The following is a 24,364-nucleotide window of genomic DNA, read 5'->3' as shown; positions in this document are numbered from 1 at the left end:
GGGTAAATCAAAATGAGGGAATAATTATACCACCTGTGCTCAAGCATGGATGTCCTTAGTACCTGGCCATGAGGACCAGGTTTGAGACATACTGTAGTAGTGGCTTTGCTTGTGTGGAGTAAGAACTTTGGGCCTCATTCAGACCCACTCGCAAGCGGCTGTCCGCTCGCAAGTGGGTCGATGGTGTGCAATGCGCATGCGCACGACGGAGGGAGCTCCGTCGCGCGCATGCGCCAGACGCGACGAGCAAAGGACTTTCCTTCGCTCGTTGTGTCTGATCAAAGGGGGCGTGCTGTCGATGTTGATTGACAGCACGCCCCCTTTGGTGGGCGTGCCGGGGGCATGCCTGCCAGACGGAGGCGTTCCCATGGGAACGCCTACCGTCAGAAGCCGGCCCCACTGACATCACCAGTGATGTCAGTGGGAGTAATTTTGGCTCTGATAGAGCCAAAATCACTCCAGGGCTTGTGGTCGAAAACCCCGACCACAGGCTTCTGGTCTCACTGGCGATGGTCGCGATGGTCAAGACCATCGCGACCATCATCCTGCACGCTCGTATGTGCTGTGGGTGGTGACCCGCAGCTATACGAGCGTCCAGGAGGACGCTCCATTTTTATGGAGGACGGCCCTCATTCAGAGCGAGCGCTCTGCTCAGAGCGTCCGGCTCTGAATGAGGGCCTTTGACGGCTAAGGTGGTGAGTAGGCCAGGTTGGAGCATGGACGCGGAGCTTCTGCTTCCTGAGGCTGAGCCAGATTTGTAAAGATCTTAGCAGGTTTGGGTGCTCAAATTGAGGGTTTTGGGTGCCCGATTACAGAGAGTAGGCTGCATGGGAGCAACAGGCTGCAGTGGGAGGGCCTCCAAATGGTGGGAGGACTAGGCCGAAGCCACAATAACAAAGGATGTGAGAAAGACATCAGGTGAGGAAGAGCGGACAGATGAGTGGGTGAGGGAGCAACAGGGCCACTCCAGGTGATTTTGGAGCCCCACTGATGGTAGATGCTTGGTCCTAGTGAAGAGCTGCATGAGTATGGTGGCTCAGTCCAAGAGCAGCTATAACCCCATTAAATTAGAGTCAAGATCATTCATTTTGACTGACCTCATGGGCGAATGGCGAGTCTCTCCGTGGCTGCAGGGGTGGTGCCCTACTACATAGTGAGCATCTGATACCCAATACAATTCGAGCACAGTACAGGGGGTCAGGGCCAATGATAGCTTTGCAGCATCTCTGAGGCTTTGTCACTTCTGATCAAGTCCTTGGGAAGCTCTCAGGAGACCACCTTTAATCAGCTATTTCAGGGGATGGAAACTTTAACAACTCTGCGTCCTTATTGGGTAGCAGTCATGTGTTCCCAATACAGCTAATTACATCCAAACAAAGCTGTCACATTTACTTACAATGCACCACTTGTCATGGAATGCCAACTTCCTGTTTTGTAAACAGGGCTAAACTGGCACGAGCACGGCGGTCAATACCCTTAGGGAGCAAAGAAAAATAGTAGGAATATAATGGATGTCATCTTATTTACAATAGTGCTGTAAAAATAGTATAAATGGAAATAAAGCAAAGTTTCTTAGTCTTCCACAATTTGATCAATGTGTGTAATGACGTCACAGTGACCTCAGCTCAGATGGGTCTTTGTAGGTATTGGTATACCCACCAGCACCACAGCCCACCCAACACACACATTATTCCCACCATGGCACACGTCTACATAGCTTGGTCTTAGTAGGCACCACCAATATCAATCTCGTATACCCCCAAGTGTGTTCTCTGCACAAGAGTAAATTCAATTGTATTAACGCTGTTCTAGTTTGGCCTCTTTATAATGCCACTGTGACTCTAAAGTCAGTATTTAAAGCTGATGGTGTGTACTGTATTTTATCCCAGAAATCCACGGCGGTATGTGGTCAGGAAGCCGGCGGTTGAAATGCCAACCGTCGGCTTCCAGACTGGCAAATCCCGGCATGGGACTAATGATAGGCGTCGAAATCCCGACGCCTATCATCCACCCACCGAAATCCCGACGCCCGGCATACCGGACGAAGGCAGGCCGGGCGTCGGGAGCGGACAGCCGCAGGTGGCGGAGGGTTAGGTCTAGTGGCTCCCAGGGGAATTAGGGTTAGGCACCTCCCCAGAAGGGTTAGGCTAGGGGAAGTTAGGTTTAGGCACCCCTGAGGGGAGGTTAGGGTTAGGCACTAGGGGGAAGGTTAGGGATAGGCACCACTAAGGGAGGGTTAGGGTTAGGGATAGTATAGTTACTTACATTATCTTCACTGTCTTCCGGCGTCGGTATTACATCCGCCGGGCTCACGTCCGGTGGCATGTCATACTGATTCCTTCTCTGGCAACCCGATTTATCACCTTATGCTAATTTGAGTATTCGGATGACATTACGCACATGGTCGCATCGCCCACTGTTGTTCCATTATTAGTAACAGCAATTACACTGGCCCCGAGCTGGGCGCAAAATATCCGCCAGATTGTCCGTCCCCAGGGCCCGATTCAGTGACGGACGCTAATGACGCTGCAGCTGCTAGGTTGTACGCCGCAGCGGTGTGAAAATAAGCAAATGTCGCAGCTGCCGGGATTTGTATCAAGGCGCCCACAGGCGGGTTTGCAAATCCAAGCGACTGCGTAAAAAAGACGCAGCAATCGGCCTTCTGAGTGACTTCATGGTTTCGTAGAATGGCCGCGGGAACGGAGTCACCGGAACCTTTTTTAACGTGTATGGGATAAGCCCCGAAAATGGTCACGAAATGCCCCCCCCCCCCAATTGCTGCCGACAAACGGCCCCTGCCCGTCAATCACTTTGCAAGTAAATAGTCACTGCAAGCAACAATGTAAATGAAACTTGACGCATGCGCAGATTATTAATAATTGCTCTACTGCGTTAACCTCAGCATTGCGTCCATCTGTGAATCAGGCCCTCAGCAGGGATTACCACCATCTAGGTCCACATTTAGGCAATAAGCGGCCCTGCAGCTGTTGTTGAACTACAAATCCCAGCATGCCTTGCAACAGTTTTAGCCTGGCCAAATAGCAAAACTGTTGGGATGTGTAGCTCTACAACATCTGGGGGTCCGCTTATTGCCCACCCCTTACTTAGGAAGATAAGATTTTTAATCACTGAGCTCTTTTTTTTTTTTTCTCCCCATCGTAGATGAAAGTGACTTACTGTAGGAAAAAAAACACAAATAAAATACAAGAATCATCTTAATACCATTGCATTCAAAACAGAAGAAATGTTGACTTGCGAATACACCGAAAAGCAAAAAAATAAATAAATTTGGTTTCTAATAATAACAACATGTTCTTACAGTTGCTCAAGTTTTTTCTTTAATGAAAAAAACGTAATATGAAAACACGTCATTACCAACACCTAGATAAAAAGGGATACATAAAATACATACAACACACCAAATTGTTAAACGTTATAGATTTTCCATATGGTAATTAAGTTACATATAAATAATAAAAAGAAAAAGCTATGGCAAAATTATTAAATATTCATATTCTGGAGAGATCCTATAAATGCTGTTATTTTTATTAAAATAGAAAAAAAAAATGTATATAGTTAATTTAATATTTCTTTTTTCACTTTGAATACATTTTTTGTAATTTTTTTATTTCTTAAATATAATTTAAGCTCATTCATAACTCAAAACATATAAGTATAGCATCAAAATGATATTTCAAAATACTACAAAAAAAATTATATATATATATATATATATACACACACACACACACACATATATATATATATATAGATTGTATATATATATATATATATATATATATATATATATATATATATAATAAAGCCATTTATGTGAATTCCATTAAAAAAAATGTAGTGCTGTGCATTGTAGTGTTTCTATATGCTACATCTGCAAAAGAAAGAAATATGAACCTTTACTGAGATCCCCTGAACTGTCAGTGCAGTACTGATGCGTCACTGGTACATGAATCTGCTAGACTTTGCGGCCCCCCTCTTTTCTGTAAGATTTACAAGTTATCTAGGTCTTCCTTTTGGACACCACAGTAATACTGTATCATTATAATTTCCTACTAATCTTTATAATCAGCAGTCCAAAACATGCAGTACAAAATAACCCTTGGAGAAAAAGATGGAAGCCGACCAAGAGGAGAGTCCCCACCGACACTGGGGCGGAAACACCTGGCAGAGAGGGAGGGGCACAGTACTGCGGCCGATTGTCTCAGGAATCGCGTATAAGTAATTATATTTCACTGAGATGTTCCTTAAGAATTACAGTGGATGACACTTTTAATCCTGCATGACAGGTTCATTAAGGATTAAGATAAGGATTAGCTGATACTTGGAATGAAAATTAATTAGAAAGCCAGCTACAGAATATCCACTGTGGAAATAATAAACAATAAAAATAATCTAATACAGGAAACAACAAAAGCAAATAGCAAAGTACTGAAATTGTTATATATATATATATATATATATATATATATATATATATATATATATATGTAAAGGGTTGTGCAAGAAAGGGCCAAATTCAGAGAAGAATGCATCTGTGTAACCGCCCCCATGGTGAAAGCATCCGCCATCACTGTGAGCGCGGACTTGCACCAGCACTATCCTTGATACAATGAGATCCGTCTGAAATCAGACGTACCTCTGCACCCACACGCTGAATAGCCCGTAATTCCATCTACACGCCCACGGCACTCTCATCCTAAGTGCAAACGCACGGTTGACGCTGTGGTACACCCACCAAGCAGCAAGTGAAGATGCGCACGACTCTGAATTCGCCCGGAGTTGATGAAAGATGTGTATCCTGCCTCCGATGAATGCGCAGTCACGAAACCTGGCGAGATCCATCAGCAGAGCACACCTGCACGAAACTCTGAATCGGAGCCTAAGTGCCACCAGGATTGCTGAAATAAACCACCAATAAATAAAAGTATTTCTATTCGGATATAAAATGGTAACAACAAAAGTCAACTCTCAGCAGTACAGCACAATCACCATTTGATGTTTTAATAAACAATTAGAATTAAAACATATCCAAGAAGAGTAAGTTTAAAAGACAGAGCAAAAGTTATAAAAAACAGATTTATGATGGCGTCAATGACTGCTGTATACCCACATGTCTGCGATGCTGTATAAATTGCCAGTAATAATAGTATTGTACCCTATTTAAACACATAATTATATGAAATAGTAATATACTTGATTTTATGCAGAATTTTCAGCCTGCATACATTTTCCTCTTTTCCCTAAAGATACTTTAAGATCAGACCCAGCCCTATAAAAACGATACAAATAAATATAGTATACATATATATATATATATATATATATATATATATTATATAGCAGCACTTGGAGATTTAAAGAATTATTGAATTAGAACCTTGACAAAGGGGCATGTGGCTCCGAAACGTCGGTTCTATATGTGTGTGGAACACATTAAATAATTCTTTAAATCTCCAAGTGCCGCTATTTTTGCTACTATCCATATCCATTTTTTGAGCACGGGAGTACTATTTACTTGGTTCAGCAGAGTGCCGGTCCAACGTGTGTAGTTATATATATTATATATATATAAAAAAATGTTTTATTTGTTTAAAATCTGTAGTGCTTAAGTGATACTGCATAATCTGGATTTATGGCGCAGAATAGCGCCTTATATTATTACCCATGGGCCTTTGCGTTGCCAAAGGTTTCACAATAAAATATCTCTTTCATCAATAGACATTATTGTCCTCACCTGGTTACCGAGGGCTAAAATATTCCCCAATCCAGTTATAAATAAATACTCTTTTTTTTGGCTATAGACTATAATAGCAATGATATTTCAGTATACTGTGTGCATGCATGCAGGAAGTGTAACATACATGTGTTGAGTCAACTTAAAAATAACATAGGCTCTAAGCATCTTATTAATGCAGCTCATTCTGTAATGACAAGTTTTTCACAAAGAGGTCCATGAAACCTTCTAGGTCTTCTTCTGACCTGTAAGCCACAAGCCCCCCTTTGTTGGCCCATCTGTCGGCTCCCCTTGTCCCCTGCACTTCGGAATTGTACAGGACGTGTGGCCTGGCGGATAGTTTGTTACTCTGCTGCGCGGATTTGAGGCACTCTGCGAGGTCCAGCATCCCGCCTCCCAGCGATCTCAGGATGGCGTGGGGAGCGCAGGTATCCCACTTAAAGGTGGTGTCTTCTGAAAACACATAGAAATCCACAAGCCCTTGGATGGCACAGAGGCACTTGTATCCCGCTCCGGCAGCAAAGTGCAGGTTTCCGCTGCACGCCGCAGAGAGAGCACAGAGAACACTTTTTGCCTCTGCCGAGCTGGTTACGGCAGCGTAGGAGCGCTTTCCATGTGCAGCGAGCGGAGGGGAGCCGCATTCTAGTCCGTGGTCCGTTAGTCCATTGGAAGACGATGACTGTAGAGAGCAGATGTTGGATCCCATATAAGACAATCCCCAATACCACTGACCTTTCCACCTAAAAAAAAAAGACAAAAACGACACAAATTAACGCCATGAAAAGCATAGCGATCATTGTCACGCTCCATTATAACGGACATGACGCTGTGGAGTATATTTACAAAGTGGCTAGTTTGCTTTGTCGGCAGTATAGTGGCGTTCTATTCCCGGGATTGTATCCTGCAGACTTACGAAAACCCCCAAACCACCGCCATCTTGCCTGGAATCCATACTTTCAAAAAATTATAGCATATCGATAGATCATCACCATTATAGGTATAGAAACCCCAGATTTACTAAGAGCCGGGTTTAGAAACGGTCGCCTGATGATAGAAAAAGCGCTACTGTGTGAGCGCTCTGGCCAATCAGTAGGTCAGGAATAACAATATAGTTATAATGTTGGCAATCGTTATGTACTGAATAAGGAGGCAGGGAGCGTTATAATTCTCTTATGGGGGAAATATTAAATCAATATACATCAGTAGGGGAGAAATTATGGTTTAATTCAGAGGTTCCCAAACGCAGTCCTCAAGGCTCCCCAACAGTCCAGGTTTTAGAGATATCCATGGTTGAGCACAGGTGGTTAAATCAAATTGACTGAGGTACTAATTAAGTCACCTGTGCTCAACCATGGATATCTCTAAAACCTGGACTGTTGGGGAGCCTTGAGGACCACGTTTGGGTACCTCTGGTTTAATTTATTGAGAGCGGTAGTATAAATGAAAGTCCCTGGCAGGTGTCTAACTGTGTGTTCAGACTAATCTCGAGAACCACAGGATGGATTTTGATGCAGTTGTCACTATTCTATAGAGCATGTGTGGAGGAAGGTTAAGGTGTAGGACACATTAATGTAAGGGTATGCAATTGGGAAGCCTGCGGACCTAATCCTGACAGCCGGCTTCCCGACTGCTTTATCCCGGCGAGGGTTAAATGACAGGCGTCTAAATCTAGACGCCTGTCATTTTATCGACGCCGGGAGACTGGCGCACGGCATCCCAATCGAAGGGATGCCGTGCGCCAGGTGCGGACAGCCGCGGGGGGTGGAGGGTTAGGTTTAGGGCTCCCGGAGGGGGACTTAGGGTTAGGAACCCCCCCGGGAGATTAGGGTTAGGCTAGGGGGAGGAAGGGTTAGGGGTAGGCACCCCCAGGGGGGACTTAGGGTTAGGCACCCCCCGGGGGACTTGGGTTTAGGCTGCGGGGAAGGGGGGGATAGGTTTAAGCACTTAGAGGGGGGATTAGGGTTAGGCACTGGGGGGAAGGTTAGGGTTAGGCACCCCTAGGGGAGGGTTAGGGGCGGGAATTAGGTTAGTCTACGATCGGGATTTTCACCCATGCCGGGCGTCCGGCGGTAAATCATACCGATTCTGGCAAAAGGGAGCCGAGCGACGGTTTTAGTGACGCCAGTTCATGGAAAAACGGAGGTCCGAGCTCTTTCAGGGCTTACGCTGCCTGAACCGTTAAATATATATCAAAACGATGGACTTTATTTTATACCATGAAGAGAATTAAACGTATTATCGGTTTCTCTAGAAAAATTGATATAAGATAAGATACACAATGTCAGTTTTTCCCTTTTATTACCGTTCTTATTTCATTTATGTGAAAAATGATTCTTTAATTTCAAACGAGTCCAATTCCCGGTAAGAGCCGGCTTTGGCGTAACAATAAATAAAGCGCAGGGACAGGCACGCAACGTGGCTGGAGCTGACCTAAGTGGAGACTGTGTTTCTCATGGACAACGTTACGTAGCCCTTTTTGCGTCTTTTCGTGTTGACGTCAGGAGGAAAAAACAACTAATGTCGTCTCCAAGGCAATCTTAGAAGACCTTAGGGCGTTTATCCCTCTCACAGCGCTCTCCAGATAGACGCTCATCTGCTCCTATAGGATAACGCCATCAGGAGCGGGATGCAGCAAAAGGGAGAAATGCGGTCAAATACGGGTTTTCACCGCATTTGTCATATGCACCAAACCACGGAATGCGATGAATTCCGGGGCTTGGATGCGGCGCATTTGTCATCTGGGTCAAAGATCTGGAACTCCCTCATTCGCAAAGGATCACTCTTACCGAGACAGCGGTCCTTTGCGATTTTCTTCATGCATGCCGGCGTAACTAACGCCGGTATGCATGCGAAGGGTGGCGGGAGGCATCGTGCCCAATATCACTAAATACAAGCAAAGCTCAATGATAAACGGTTATATAGACAGTTGAGGGTGCCCATGGCACAATATAACAAGCAATGCCATTATAATGTTTACAGTGAACCAATGACAATGTACCAGCCCAGCAAGAGTCCACTATATACTATATATCTTTGTCACAACCAAACTTCTGTGTCAAACTGCTGCTAGCGGTTAGTCTTGGGCAGAGTTGGGTAACCAGGACTCACTGCTGTTAACCTCCCGCAAAGGTCTAACCGGCGAGGGTTAAATGACAAGCGACTAAATCTAGACACCGGCATCCCGATCAAAGGGACGCCGGGCGCAGAGCGTGGGCAGCCGCGGGAAGGGGGTTAGGTTTAGGGTTCCCGGGGGGGGGACTTAGGGTTAGGCACGCCCTCGGGAGGTTAGGGTAGGGGGGGGGGGGGACTTCGGTTTAGGCGGCGGGGAAGGGGGGGTTAGGTTTAGGCACTGGGGGGGGGAAGGTTAGGGTCAGGCACCCCTAAGGGTTAGGGGGTAGAATAGGTTAGTGAATACTTACCTGGGGACGATCGGGATTTTCATCCTTGTCGGGCTGCCGCTGTCGGGATTTGAACCGCCGGGAATGGGTCCGTCGGTGAATCATACCGATTCCGGTCTAACCTATGATATTACATAACTCTGTACCTGGACAACACTTCTAAACCTCAGATGATACTACGATATAATAGTAGGCCAGTAAGTATTAGTATTCCAGCCCTGCTTTCTGTTCAGCCACCAACAGCTGAAACTGAACATTTATATACAGTGGGGGATAAAAAAGACCCTCTGAGCACCCGCCAAGCCCAGTTTGCTCCTCCCGAAACATTGCTCCCACCCCCAAGGTGCCCCCGCCCCCAAGGTGCCCTTTACTGGTGAAAGTTAAAGTAACAGACAATTTAATGTAGGATTTTCTTAAATGTATATTACATACAAATCGGTTTATTAAAAAGAAAAAAAAAAAAGTGACAAATTTCTTACCGGAGTGTTATAGGATCCTTTATAGCGAAAGGCTGATTAATCACCCCCAGGACTGGGAGTCCTGTGTCTATAAGGTAGACGCCTATTAACACAGTCACACACTGGAGGCCTTTGGGATAAATTCCTTTGTTTGGTTTAATATCAGCCGATCCCTTTATATACTGGTAGGTGGAGTCTGGAATAGGACACAGTCAGAAGAAATAGGAGGGTATCAATGTTTCTAGAATAGAATATGTATAATAATACTGTATAATAATTCAGACACTTCCCAACATCTGGCAGACAAGACTGAAGAGCGGACTCTCCATGGATATGTGCAAAACCGTATTTAAAAAAAAAATGGTGAACATTTCTAGCGCTATGTATTATTGAAGAATTTTGAATATAGCAATTTCATATTATGTAGCACTTTACAGATTAAAGGGCGTATTCAAATAGCCGCGATAATTTCGGAGCCGTCAGCGGAATCTAGTTTCCGCCTAGATCGCGTGTTTTGGCCGCAGAAACCTATCGGGTGCGTCCCCACTTATACCCGTATTCAATGGCAAAGGACGCAAAAACGCGTCCCGGCGAAACTCAAACAGGCGAAAAATCTGTCAGATTTGGGGAAATCAGCCTGACCCCCCCCAAAAGATGCACTAACATTGGGGTTCACGGTAAATGCCCCCGAATAGCCCTGCTGAAGCTATTTGGGGTACTGCAATGCTCTCATTAGCTGCTAATTAGCGTCTTTGTAGAAGTGGTGGAGAATAGCATTAGCAGTTTGTTTTGGTGAAATTAACTAGTCCCAGCAAATTTGGGGTACATGAAAATGGGTGCAAGCATGGTTAAAATTTGGTAAAGGTCTAAAAAGCGTTAAAAACGCACCTTCAATCAAAAAAACACCTCCCCGATACTTGCAGACCCCCCCCCCCCAAAGTCTATTTCGCTAGTTTTTGCATTTGTACTCCCACTTTGTACTTTTTCGTCCCCATTTTCAAAGTGCTTTTTTGGGGTGTTCCTCTTTTTTTTGTGCTTTTTTGAGACAGAGTTATCCTTTGGGGGGCTGTCCAAAGAGTGCAGAGTGGTTTCCGCACCTTTGCACCCCAAAACCGCAATTCTTCACTTTTTTCCGCCGGGTATTCATAGGCAAAACTTCTTCGCCTATTACATTGTATTGACTTTCCGCGTATGTGAAAAGCCTTTGCAATTGAATACGGCGAAAAGTTTCCGCCTGGCGAAATGACGTCATACGCGATACTTTTTTGCAGATTACGGCTTTTCGCCGCTAATTAAATACGCCCTAAAACTGCAAAGGACAGCTCTATCCGATAAGGACGACTTCTGGGTTTATGACCTGGGAGCCCATCGCATTTTGCCATTAATACATTCTGCCCTATATTTGAAAAATGACAGTTAGGAGCTGATTGGTTGCTATGGGCAACAGCTCCACATGTCCTCTTTAGAAAGTTTGATAAATCTCCCTCTTGTATTCAATAAATTCACTTCTATACCTGCTCCACTGGAGTTTATTATATTCCCTACCATATGGTCAAACACATACTACAAGCGAGGATTGATAAGCCAATTAATCTACCAGTATGTCATTGTGGGGAAAAACCAGAGCACCTGGAGGATACCTACGCAAACTGAGTGAGAACGTACAAACTCCACACAGATAGGGCCACCTTTGGAATTGAACGCATGACCCCAATGCTGCGAGGAAGTATTTATAACCATTTTGCTGCCCAATATCTATCTGCTTCTGATTGCAGATTCACCTCTGAGGCTGGTATTATACTTCCAATAAACTCAACAAGATGTCCAGTATTTGCAACATAGTTTGTCCAGATGTGCAGTTATTTGCTTTATCTTACTCTATTCCAATGTCTAAATCGGGCTCTTATTACGTTATTTTAGCTATGGGGTATCCTTTAAACAAAATGATGGAATCCCTAAGAGTGCCTCGAAATGAGAACGTTTGGAAACCACTGCTTCAGATGATCAAAGTTCTCTATTACTAACAGCAGGTGGCGCTATTGCCAATGATGCAACTTTGTATTTATTTATTTTCTCTTTACAATCACTGCAGCAATACCAGATGTAATAAGGTTTCATTTAACAATTCAGCTACATTACCAATTGTGTCCTGATGGTCTACGATTCAATCTATTTTGAAATTATCCAATAGTATAACCAAAATGGTGTATCATTTTGTTGCCAGTAGTTTCAATCCATCCAGAAAAGCAAGCATATCTGTAAGCAGCTTAATTTAACCCCTTTAACGCTAAGGACGAGTGGAACTCGCCCTCCGCATATACCCCTAAAGTGCTAAAGAAGAGAGTCCTACTCCTTCCTAACACTAATGGCGTTAAAGGGAGCAAAAATAATACTTGCCCATTGCCAACTGGTATTTCCTGGTGAGGTAGGCGGGGCGGGAGAAGAGTCGCCTAATGATGATGTCATTGCCCCACCACTACACTACGGAAAAAATCTTTAGAGCCAGGGAATGGAGGGCACTAGAACGGAATTGGTATGAAATACCGGCGGCCGCATGGCCGGCGGTTCGATTCCCGGCAGCCCGACATCAGCAGAGATCCCGGCAGCAAAAGCCCGACAGCGCTGGAAATCCCGATCGTGGATAGGTAAGTATAGACTAAACTAACCTAACCCTCCTTAGGGGTGCCTAACCCTAACCTCCCCCCTAAGTGCCTAACCCTAATCCCCCCTGTAAGTGCCTAACCCTAACCACCCCCTTCCCCGCTGCCTAAACCTAAGTCCCCCGGGGGGGTGCCTAACCCAAACCATCCCTCCCCCTAGCCTAACCCTAAGTCCCCCCCAGGTGCCCTAAACCTAACCCTCCCCCCCCCGCACGGCTGTCTGCTCGCGGCGCCTGGCATCGCTACAATCGGGATGCCGGACGCCGGTCTCCTGGCGTCGGGGAAATGCCAGGCGTCTACATCTAGACGCCCGGCATTTCACCCTTGCCGGGATATGACAGTCGGGAAGCCGGCTGCCGGTATTTAGGCAGTCGGCTTCCCGATTGCATACCACTAGAACTGCCCAATCTTCTATATCCTGGCACCCACAGACTCAGTAGTTACTGTCGGTGATCATGTGTAATCGTGAAGCAATAATAACACCCTAACTACATAAAGCAATAAGAAGTCCCGTGTGCTTGTGTTTTTATTTTGTTCTTCTACTGGATTTATGTTCCCCCAGGCCTGTACTTTTTGTTTGAAGATACTATATACTGGGATCATTGCTGAAGATTCAGTTATTCTACCAGCTATAATGAGAGGCGATATCATGCGTCTGTGTCACACTGCGTAGCGATGGCTAAAACTAGGTACACACTAGACGACTTGCAAACGATGTGATGTCGTCAACGAATTCCCTTGAACTCCCGGACAAACGATCTAGTCCATACACACTGTGCAACCCAACGAACGACTGAACAATATATCTTGCATCGTTTGGTGGTTAGATCGTTAACTATATAATGTAACCATATCGCCTGATGGTTCTGTAGTGTGTACACACTGCACGATTTGCGGGGAAAGATAACGAGATTGACAGATCTTCCTGCTTGCAGAGAAGATCTGAAGATGCGACGGACAATGCCGCAGGAGTGCGCATAGAGCGAACACACTTGACAATTTGTCGTTACGATGCGCCGGAATCGGCCCTATCATTCAAAATATCGTCTAGCATGTAGAGGCTTTGTACGCAGTCCTGGCGGAATTGTTGTGACTGACATTAACAGCACCCGCAGGGTTTCTCAGACGTTTGATCGTGTGACCGATGGTGTATCTTTGTATGCAATTGGCGGATAAGAGATGCCGCAGTGGGCGGTTCTGTACAAGTCCCAGCGGCTGCGGCATTAGCCTGTTCTCTTAGTACCGCTGCGTACAGAAGCGCAGCTGCGACGGGATTAACGCTGACCACTGAATCAGGCCCTGAGTGCGCATGACAATATGGCCACAAACAGGGATAAATTTGGGTGATTATTTCGTTGCTATCTTATGGTACGGGACTAAGAAATTGTGGGAGACGACAAAGATCTGAGAGTCACAGTGGGCGCGGGAATTGGTCTTCTGAGAATTTGAGCAATTCCCTATTCCCCAAAGCTTCCCCCACACTTACCAGTCACCGGCTGACCGAAAGAGGGGTCAGTGGCTGGGACCGGTAATGATACACTAGAGAGGCACAGCTGATGCCTCATGGGGTGCCAGGTCATGTGACAGCGACATATGGGAATTTATTTATTGCAGTGTGCAATAATGCCTGGTGGTAATAACTTACCAATGGGATCCACCCAGACGGCAATGTTGTTTTGTGGAATGCTCACGGTGACGCCATCTATAGACTTGTCTGTTACAACCACCTCCTGGTGAACAACATGTGCCAATGCCCCGGCTGCCGCCTCGTTGTTGTCCAGAACCTTCTGCAATAGGCTCTTCGTTTCCTCCTCGGTGGGGCAGACTCTCACTATGATTTTCTCTCCTGCATATAAAGAGCATAATTACTTTCATCAAACATACGTGTTCTCTGTATGTCAGCGGTACACGTGGCTCCACCTCTCTCAGGCTGCACGGTGAGAAATGATGGATTATGGGTAAATGTGATCGCCATCTTTAGAAGCCATTTCTTAAACCTACTGCACTGAACCTATGATGATCCAATGAAGAATGTTCTTCACAAAGTGGAACTAAAGTTATATCGAATGTTTATTTACATGTAATGAATGTTTCTAGTGTAAATCTATTCTGCTGTTAAAAATGTAAAAAAGTCCATTTCCAGTCCTATCAGTGCGTTTTTGGATTTGCAGGAGGAACATGAAGCACTCAGAGGAAGCCCACACAAACACCGGAGAACATACAAACTGCACACAGATAGGGCCTTGGTGGGTATCGAAACAAAATCCCCAGTGCTAGGAGGCAGCTTTGCTAACCACTGTGCGATCACTTAACATGCGTAGACATACGTATCACCACTGCAATAACATCTCCACAATCACCACTGCAATAACACATCATCGCCCCATCACCACTGCAATAACACATCCCCGATATCACCATTGCAATAACACATCCCCCCTATCACCACTGTAATAACACATCCCTCCAATCACTGTAATAACACATCCCTCCAATCATCACTGCAATAACACATCCCCCCTATCATCACTGCAATAACACATCCCCCCTATCACCACTGCAATAACACATCCCCCCTATCACAACTGCAATAACACATCCCCCCTATCACCACTGCAATAACACATCCCCCCTATCATCACTGCAATAACACATCCCCCCTATCATCACTGCAATAACACATGCCCCCTATCACCGTACAATAACACATCCCCCCTATCACCACTGCAATAACACATTCCTCCTATCACCACTGCAATAACACATCCCCCCTATCACCACTGCAATAACACATCCCCCCTATCACAACTGCAATAACACATTCCCCCTATCACCGTACAATAACACATCCCCCCTATCACCACTGCAATAACACATACCTCCTATCATCACTGTAATAACACATCCCTCCTATAACCACTGCAATAACACATCCCTCCTATCACCACTGCAATAACACATCCCCCCTATCATCACTGCAATAACACATCCCTCCTATCACCACTGCAATAACACATGCCCCCTATCACCACTGCAATAACACATACCCCTATCACCACTGCAATAACACATCCCCTATCACCACTGCAATAACACATCATCGCCCCTATCACCCCTGCAATAACACATCAGCCCCCCTATCACCACTGCAATAACACACCAGCTCCCCTATCACCACTGCAATAACACTCCCCCCTATCACCACTGCAATAACACATCCCCCCATCACCACTGCAATAACACATCCCCCCCATCACCGTACAATAACACATCCCCCTTATCACCACTGCAATAACACATCCCCCTTATCACCACTGCAATAACACATCCCCCTTATCACCACTGCAATAACACATCCCCCCTATCACCACTGCAATAACACATCCCCCCTATCACCACTGCAATAACACATCCCCTCTATCACCGTACAATAACACATCATCACCCCATTACCACTGCTATAACACATCCCCCAAACACCACTACAATAACACATCCCCCCCATCACCACTGCAATATCACATGCCCCCTATCACCACTGCAATATCACATCCCCCCTATCACCGTACAATAACACATCCTCCCTATCACCACTGTAATAACACATCCGCCCTATCACCACTGTAATAACACATCCCCCCTATCACCACTGTAATAACACATCCCCCCTATCACCACTGCAATAACACATCCCCCCCTATCACCACTGCAATAACACATCCCTCCTATCACCACTGCAATAACACATCCCCCCTATCACTACAATAACACAGCACCCCTATCACCACTGCAATATCACATCCCCCGTATCACTGTACAATAACACAACCCCCCTATCACCACTGCAATAACACATCCCCCCTATCACCACTGCAATAACACATCCCCCTATCACCACTGCAATATCACATATCCCCCCTATCACCGTACAATAAAACATCCTCCCTATCACCACTGCAATATCACATCCCCCCTATCATCACTGCAATAACACAACCCCCCTATCACCACTACAATAACACATCCCCCCTATCACCACTGCAATAACCCATCCCCCCCTATCACCACTGTAATAACACATCATTGCCCCTATCACCACTGCATTAACACATCCCCAGTATCACTGTACAATAACACATCCCCCCTATAACCACTGCATTATCACATCCCCTCTATCATCACTGCGATAACACATCCCCCCTATCACCACTGCAATATCACATCCCCCCCTATCACCGTACAATAACACATCCCCCCTATCACCACTGCAATAACACATCCCCCTATCACCACTGCAATAACACATCCCCCTCTATCACCGTACAATAACACATCCCCCCTATCACCACTGCAATAAACACATCCCCCCTATAATCACTGCAATAACACATCCCCCCTATCACCACTGCAATAACACATCCCCCTATCACCACTGCAATATCACACTCCCCCTATCATCACTGCAATAACACATCCCCCTTATCACAACTGCAATAACACATCCCCCCTATCACCACTGCAATTACACAGCCCCCTATCACCACTGCAATAACACAGCCCTTCTATCACCACTGCAATATCACATCCCCCCTATCACCACTGCAATAACACAGCCCTCCTATCACCGTACAATAACACATCCCCCCTATCACCACTGCAATAACACATCCCCCTTATCACCACTGCAATAACACATCCCCCCTATCACCACTGCAATAACACATCCCCCTATCACCACTGCAATATCACATTCCCCCTATCACCACTGCAATAACACAGCCCCCCTATCACCGTACAATAACACATCCTCCCTATCACCACTGTAATAACACATCCGCCCTATTACCACTGTAATAACACATCCCCCCTATCACCACTGTAATAACACATCCCCCCTATCACCACTGCAATAACACATCCCCCCCTATCACCACTGCAATAACACATCCCTCCTATCACCACTGCAATAACACATCCCCCCTATCACTACAATAACACAGCCCCCCTATCACCACTGCAATATCACATCCCCCGTATCACTGTACAATAACACAACCCCCCTATCACCACTGCAATAACACATCCCCCCTATCACCACTGCAATAACACATCCCCCCTATCACCACTGCAATATCACATATCCCCCCTATCACCGTACAATAAAACATCCTCCCTATCACCACTGCAATATCACATCCCCCCCTATCATCACTGCAATAACACAACCCCCCTATCACCACTACAATAACACATCCCCCCTATCACCACTGCAATAACACATCCCCCCTATCACCACTGTAATAACACATCATTGCCCCTATCACCACTGCAATAACACATCCCCAGTATCACTGTACAATAACACATCCCCCCTATAACCACTGCATTATCACATCCCCCCTATCATCACTGCAATAACACATCCCCCCTATCACCACTGCAATATCACATCCCCCCCTATCACCGTACAATAACACATCCCCCCTATCACCACTGCAATAACACATCCCCCTATCACCACTGCAATAACACATCCCCCTCTATCACCGTACAATAACACATCCCCCCCATCACCACTGCAATAAACACATCCCCCCTATAATCACTGCAATAACACATCCCCCCTATAACCACTGCAATAACACATCCCCCTATCACCACTGCAATCTCACACTCCCCCTATCATCACTGCAATAACACATCCCCCCTATCACAACTACAATAACACATCCCCCCTATCACCACTGCAATTACACAGCCCCCCTATCACCACTGCAATAACACAGCCCTCCTATCACCACTGCAATATCACATCCCCCCTATCACCACTGCAATAACACAGCCCTCCTATCACCGTACAATAACACATCCCCCTTATCACCACTGCAATAACACATCCCCCTTATCACCACTGCAATAACACATCCCCCCTATCACCACTGCAATAACACATCCCCCCTATCACCACTGCAATAACACATCCCCCTATCACCACTGCAATATCACATTCCCCCTATCACCACTGCAATAACACAGCCCCCCTATCACCGTACAATAACACATCCCCCTATCACCACTGCAATAACACATCCCCCTTATCACCACTGCAATAACACATCCCCCCCATCACCACTGCAATAACACATCCCCCCCATCACCGTACAATAACACATCCCCGCTATCACCACTGCAATAACACAGCCCCCCTATCACCACTGCAATATCACATCCCCCCTAATACCGTACAATAACACATCCCCCCTATCACCACTGCAATAACACATCCCCCTTATCACCACTGCAATAACACCCCCTATCACCACTACAATAACACATCCCCCCTATCACCACTGCAATAACACATCCCTCCTATCACCACTGTAATAACACATCATCGCCCCATCACCACTGCAATAACACATCCCCCCTATAACCACTGCAATAACACATCCCTCCTATCATCACTGCAATAACACATCCCTCCTATCACCACTGCAATAACACATCCCTCCTATCACCACTGCAATAACACATTCCCCCTATCACCACTGCAATAACACATCAGCCCCCCTATCACTACTGCAATAACACATCAACCCCCCTATCACCATTGCAATAACACATCCCCCATCACCACTGTAATAACACATCCCCCCCATCACCACTGTAAGAAACACATCCCCCCATCACCACTGCAATAACACATCCCCCTTATCACCACTGCAATAACACATCCCTCCTATCACCACTGCAATAACACATCCCTCCTATCACCACTGCAATAACACATCCCCCCATCACCACTGCAATAACACATCCCCCTTATCACAACTGCAATAACACATCCCTCCTATAACCACTGCAATAACACATCCCTCCTATCACCACTGTAATAACACATCCCCCCATCACCACTGTAATAACACATCCCACCTATCACCACCCACTGCAATAACACATCCCCCTATCACCACTGCAATATCACATCCCCCCTATCACCACTGCAATAACACATCCCCCCTATCACCACCCACTGCAATAACACATCCCTCCTATCACCACAGCAATAACACATCCCTCCTATCACCACTGCAATAACACATCCCCCCTATCACCACTGTAGTAACACATCCCCCCTATCACCACTGTAATAACACATCCCCCTATCACCACTACAATAACACATCCCTCCTATCACCACTTTAATAACACATCCCCCTCTATCACCGTACAATAACACATCCCCCCTATCGCCACTGCAATAAACACATCCCCCCTATCATCACTGCAATAACATATCCCCCCTATCACCACTGCAATAACACATCCCCCTATCACCACTGCAATAACACATCCCCCTATCACCACTGCAATATCACATTCCCCCTATCATCACTGCAATAACACATACCCCCTATCACCACTGCAATAACACATCCCTCCCATCACCACTGCAATAACACATCCCTCCTATCACCACTGCAATATCACATCCCCCCTATCACCACTGCAATAACACAGCCCTCCTATCACCGTACAATAACACATCCCCCCTATCACCACTGCAATAACACATCCCCCTTATCACCACTGCAATAACACATCCCCCTATCACCACTGCAATAACACATCCCCCTATCACCACTGCAATATCACATTCCCCCTATCACCACTGCAATATCACATTCCCCCTATCACCACTGCAATAACACATCCCCCTATCACCACTGCAATATCACATTCCCCCTATCACCGTACAATAACACATCCCCCCTATCACCGTACAATAACACATCCCCCCTATCACCACTGCAATAACACATCCCCCTTATCACCACTGCAATAACACATCCCCCCTATCACCACTGCAATAACACAGCCCCCCTATCACCACCGCAATAACACATCCCCCCCATCACCGTACAATAACACATCCCCCCTACCACTGTAATAACACAGCCCCCCTATCACCACTGCAATATCACATCCCCCCTATCACCGTACAATAACACATCCCCCCTATCACCACTGCAATAACACATCCTCCCTATCACCACTGCAATAACACATCCCCCTATCACCACTACAATAACACATCCCCCCTATCACCACTGCAATAACACATCCCTCCTATCACCACTGTAATAACACATCATTGCCCCATCACCACTGCAATAACACATTCCTCCTATCACCACTGCAATAACACATCAGCCCCCCTATCACCACTGCAATAACACATCAGCCCCCCTATCACCACTGCAATAACACATCCCCCCCATCACCACTGTAATAACACATCCCCCCCATCACCACTGTAATAACACATCCCCCCATCACCACTGCAATAACACATCCCCCCCTATCACCACTGCAATAACACATCCCCCTTATCTCCACTGCAATAACACATCCCCCCTATCACCACTGCAATAACACATCCCCCTATCACCACTGCAATATCACATTCCCCCTATCACCACTGCAATAACACAGCCCCCCTATCACCGTACAATAACACATCCCCCCTATCACCACTGCAAAAACACATCCCCCTTATCACCGTACAATAACACATCCCCGCTATCACCACTGCAATAACACAGCCCCCCTATCACCACTGCAATATCACATCCCCCCTATCACCGTACAATAACACATCCCCCCTATCACCACTGCAATAACACATCCCCCCCTATCACCACTGCAATAACACATCCCTCCTATCACCACTGCAATAACACATCCCCCCTATCACTACAATAACACAGCCCCCCTATCACCACTGCAATATCACATCCCCCGTATCACTGTACAATAACACAACCCCCCTATCACCACTGCAATAACACATCCCCCCTATCACCACTGCAATAACACATCCCCCCTATTACCACTGCAATATCACATATCCCCCCTATCACCGTACAATAAAACATCCTCCCTATCACCACTGCAATATCACATCCCCCCCTATCATCACTGCAATAACACAACCCCCCTATCACCACTACAATAACACATCCCCCCTATCACCACTGCAATAACACATCCCCCCTATCACCACTGTAATAACACATCATTGCCCCTATCACCACTGCAATAACACATCCCCAGTATCACTGTACAATAACACATCCCCCCTATAACCACTGCATTATCACATCCCCCCTATCATCACTGCAATAACACATCCCCCCTATCACCACTGCAATATCACATCCCCCCCTATCACCGTACAATAACACATCCCCCCTATCACCACTGCAATAACACATCCCCCTATCACCACTGCAATAACACATCCCCCTCTATCACCGTACAATAACACATCCCCCCTATCACCACTGCAATAAACACATCCCCCCTATAATCACTGCAATAACACATCCCCCCTATAACCACTGCAATAACACATCCCCCTATCACCACTGCAATCTCACACTCCCCCTATCATCACTGCAATAACACATCCCCCCTATCACAACTACAATAACACATCCCCCCTATCACCACTGCAATTACACAGCCCCCCTATCACCACTGCAATAACACAGCCCTCCTATCACCACTGCAATATCACATCCCCCCTATCACCACTGCAATAACACAGCCCTCCTATCACCGTACAATAACACATCCCCCCTATCACCACTGCAATAACACATCCCCCTTATCACCACTGCAATAACACATCCCCCCTATCACCACTGCAATAACACATCCCCCCTATCACCACTGCAATAACACATCCCCCTATCACCACTGCAATATCACATTCCCCCTATCACCACTGCAATAACACAGCCCCCCTATCACCGTACAATAACACATCCCCCCTATCACCACTGCAATAACACATCCCCCTTATCACCACTGCAATAACACATCCCCCCCATCACCACTGCAATAACACATCCCCCCCATCACCGTACAATAACACATCCCCGCTATCACCACTGCAATAACACAGCCCCCCTATCACCACTGCAATATCACATCCCCCCTAATACCGTACAATAACACATCCCCCCTATCACCACTGCAATAACACATCCCCCTTATCACCACTGCAATAACACCCCCTATCACCACTACAATAACACATCCCCAATATCACCACTGCAATAACACATCCCTCCTATCACCACTGTAATAACACATCATCGCCCCATCACCACTGCAATAACACATCCCCCCTATAACCACTGCAATAACACATCCCTCCTATCATCACTGCAATAACACATCCCTCCTATCACCACTGCAATAACACATCCCTCCTATCACCACTGCAATAACACATTCCCCCTATCACCACTGCAATAACACATCAGCCCCCCTATCACCACTGCAATAACACATCAGCCCCCCTATCACCATTGCAATAACACATCCCCCATCACCACTGTAATAACACATCCCCCCCATCACCACTGTAATAACACATCCCCCCCATCACCACTGCAATAACACATCCCCCTTATCACCACTGCAATAACACATCCCTCCTATCACCACTGCAATAACACATCCCTCCTATCACCACTGCAATAACACATCCCCCCATCACCACTGCAATAACACATCCCCCTTATCACAACTGCAATAACACATCCCTCCTATAACCACTGCAATAACACATCCCTCCTATCACCACTGTAATAACACATCCCCCCATCACCACTGTAATAACACATCCCACCTATCACCACCCACTGCAATAACACATCCCCCTATCACCACTGCAATATCACATCCCCCCTATCACCACTGCAATAACACATCCCCCCTATCACCACCCACTGCAATAACACATCCCTCCTATCACCACAGCAATAACACATCCCTCCTATCACCACTGCAATAACACATCCCCCCTATCACCACTGTAGTAACACATCCCCCCTATCACCACTGTAATAACACATCCCCCTATCACCACTACAATAACACATCCCTCCTATCACCACTTTAATAACACATCCCCCTCTATCACCGTACAATAACACATCCCCCCTATCGCCACTGCAATAAACACATCCCCCCTATCATCACTGCAATAACATATCCCCCCTATCACCACTGCAATAACACATCCCCCTATCACCACTGCAATAACACATCCCCCTATCACCACTGCAATATCACATTCCCCCTATCATCACTGCAATAACACATCCCCCTTATCACCACTGCAATAACACATCAACCCCATCACCACTGCAATAACACATCCCCCCCATCACCGTACAATAACACATCCCCGCTATCACCACTGCAATAACACAGCCCCCCTATCACCACTGCAATATCACATCCCCCCTAATACCGTACAATAACACATCCCCCCTATCACCACTGCAATAACACATCCCCCTTATCACCACTGCAATAACACCCCCTATCACCACTACAATAACACATCCCCCCTATCACCACTGCAATAACACATCCCTCCTATCACCACTGTAATAACACATCATCGCCCCATCACCACTGCAATAACACATCCCCCCTATAACCACTGCAATAACACATCCCTCCTATCATCACTGCAATAACACATCCCTCCTATCACCACTGCAATAACACATCCCTCCTATCACCACTGCAATAACACATTCCCCCTATCACCACTGCAATAACACATCAGCCCCCCTAATCACCACTGCAATAACACATCAGCCCCCCTATCACCATTGCAATAACACATCCCCCATCACCACTGTAATAACACATCCCCCCCATCACCACTGTAATAACACATCCCCCCCATCACCACTGCAATAACACATCCCCCTTATCACCACTGCAATAACACATCCCTCCTATCACCACTGCAATAACACATCCCTCCTATCACCACTGCAATAACACATCCCCCCCATCACCACTGCAATAACACATCCCCCTTATCACAACTGCAATAACACATCCCTCCTATCACCACTGCAATAACACATCCCTCCTATCACCACTGTAATAACACATCCCCCCATCACCACTGTAATAACACATCCCACCTATCACCACCCACTGCAATAACACATCCCCCTATCACCACTGCAATATCACATCCCCCCTATCACC

The 24,364-nt window shown here is 46.3% G+C and overlaps 1 protein-coding gene across 2 annotated transcripts in view; it reads right to left on the bottom strand.

Annotated features, from left to right (window-relative positions):
• Nucleotides 1-3,745: 3,745 nt before the first annotated feature.
• Nucleotides 3,746-24,364, bottom strand: part of INPP1 (inositol polyphosphate-1-phosphatase) — a 44,414-nt gene continuing 23,795 nt past the window's right edge. Inside the window, exons 4-7 of one of the 2 annotated variants that reach the window (XM_088464546.1) lie at nt 13,917-14,117; nt 9,633-9,807; nt 6,001-6,495; nt 3,746-4,919 (exon numbers count right to left, since the gene is read on the bottom strand). In XM_088464546.1, the coding sequence (XP_088320672.1) occupies nt 4,901-4,919; nt 6,001-6,495; nt 9,633-9,807; nt 13,917-14,117 (890 nt within the window). In that variant the 3' untranslated portion in view covers nt 3,746-4,900. Of the gene's footprint in view, nt 6,496-9,632; nt 9,808-13,916; nt 14,118-24,364 lie in introns of both variants that reach the window. The other variant, XM_088464545.1, reaches the window with a different exon arrangement.

Source organism: Taudactylus pleione, unplaced genomic scaffold (genome assembly GCF_031769625.1).
Source record: "Taudactylus pleione unplaced genomic scaffold, aTauple2 ptg001683l, whole genome shotgun sequence".
NCBI lineage: Eukaryota > Metazoa > Chordata > Amphibia > Anura > Myobatrachidae > Taudactylus > Taudactylus pleione.
This window is presented reverse-complemented; position numbering and strand designations above follow the sequence as displayed.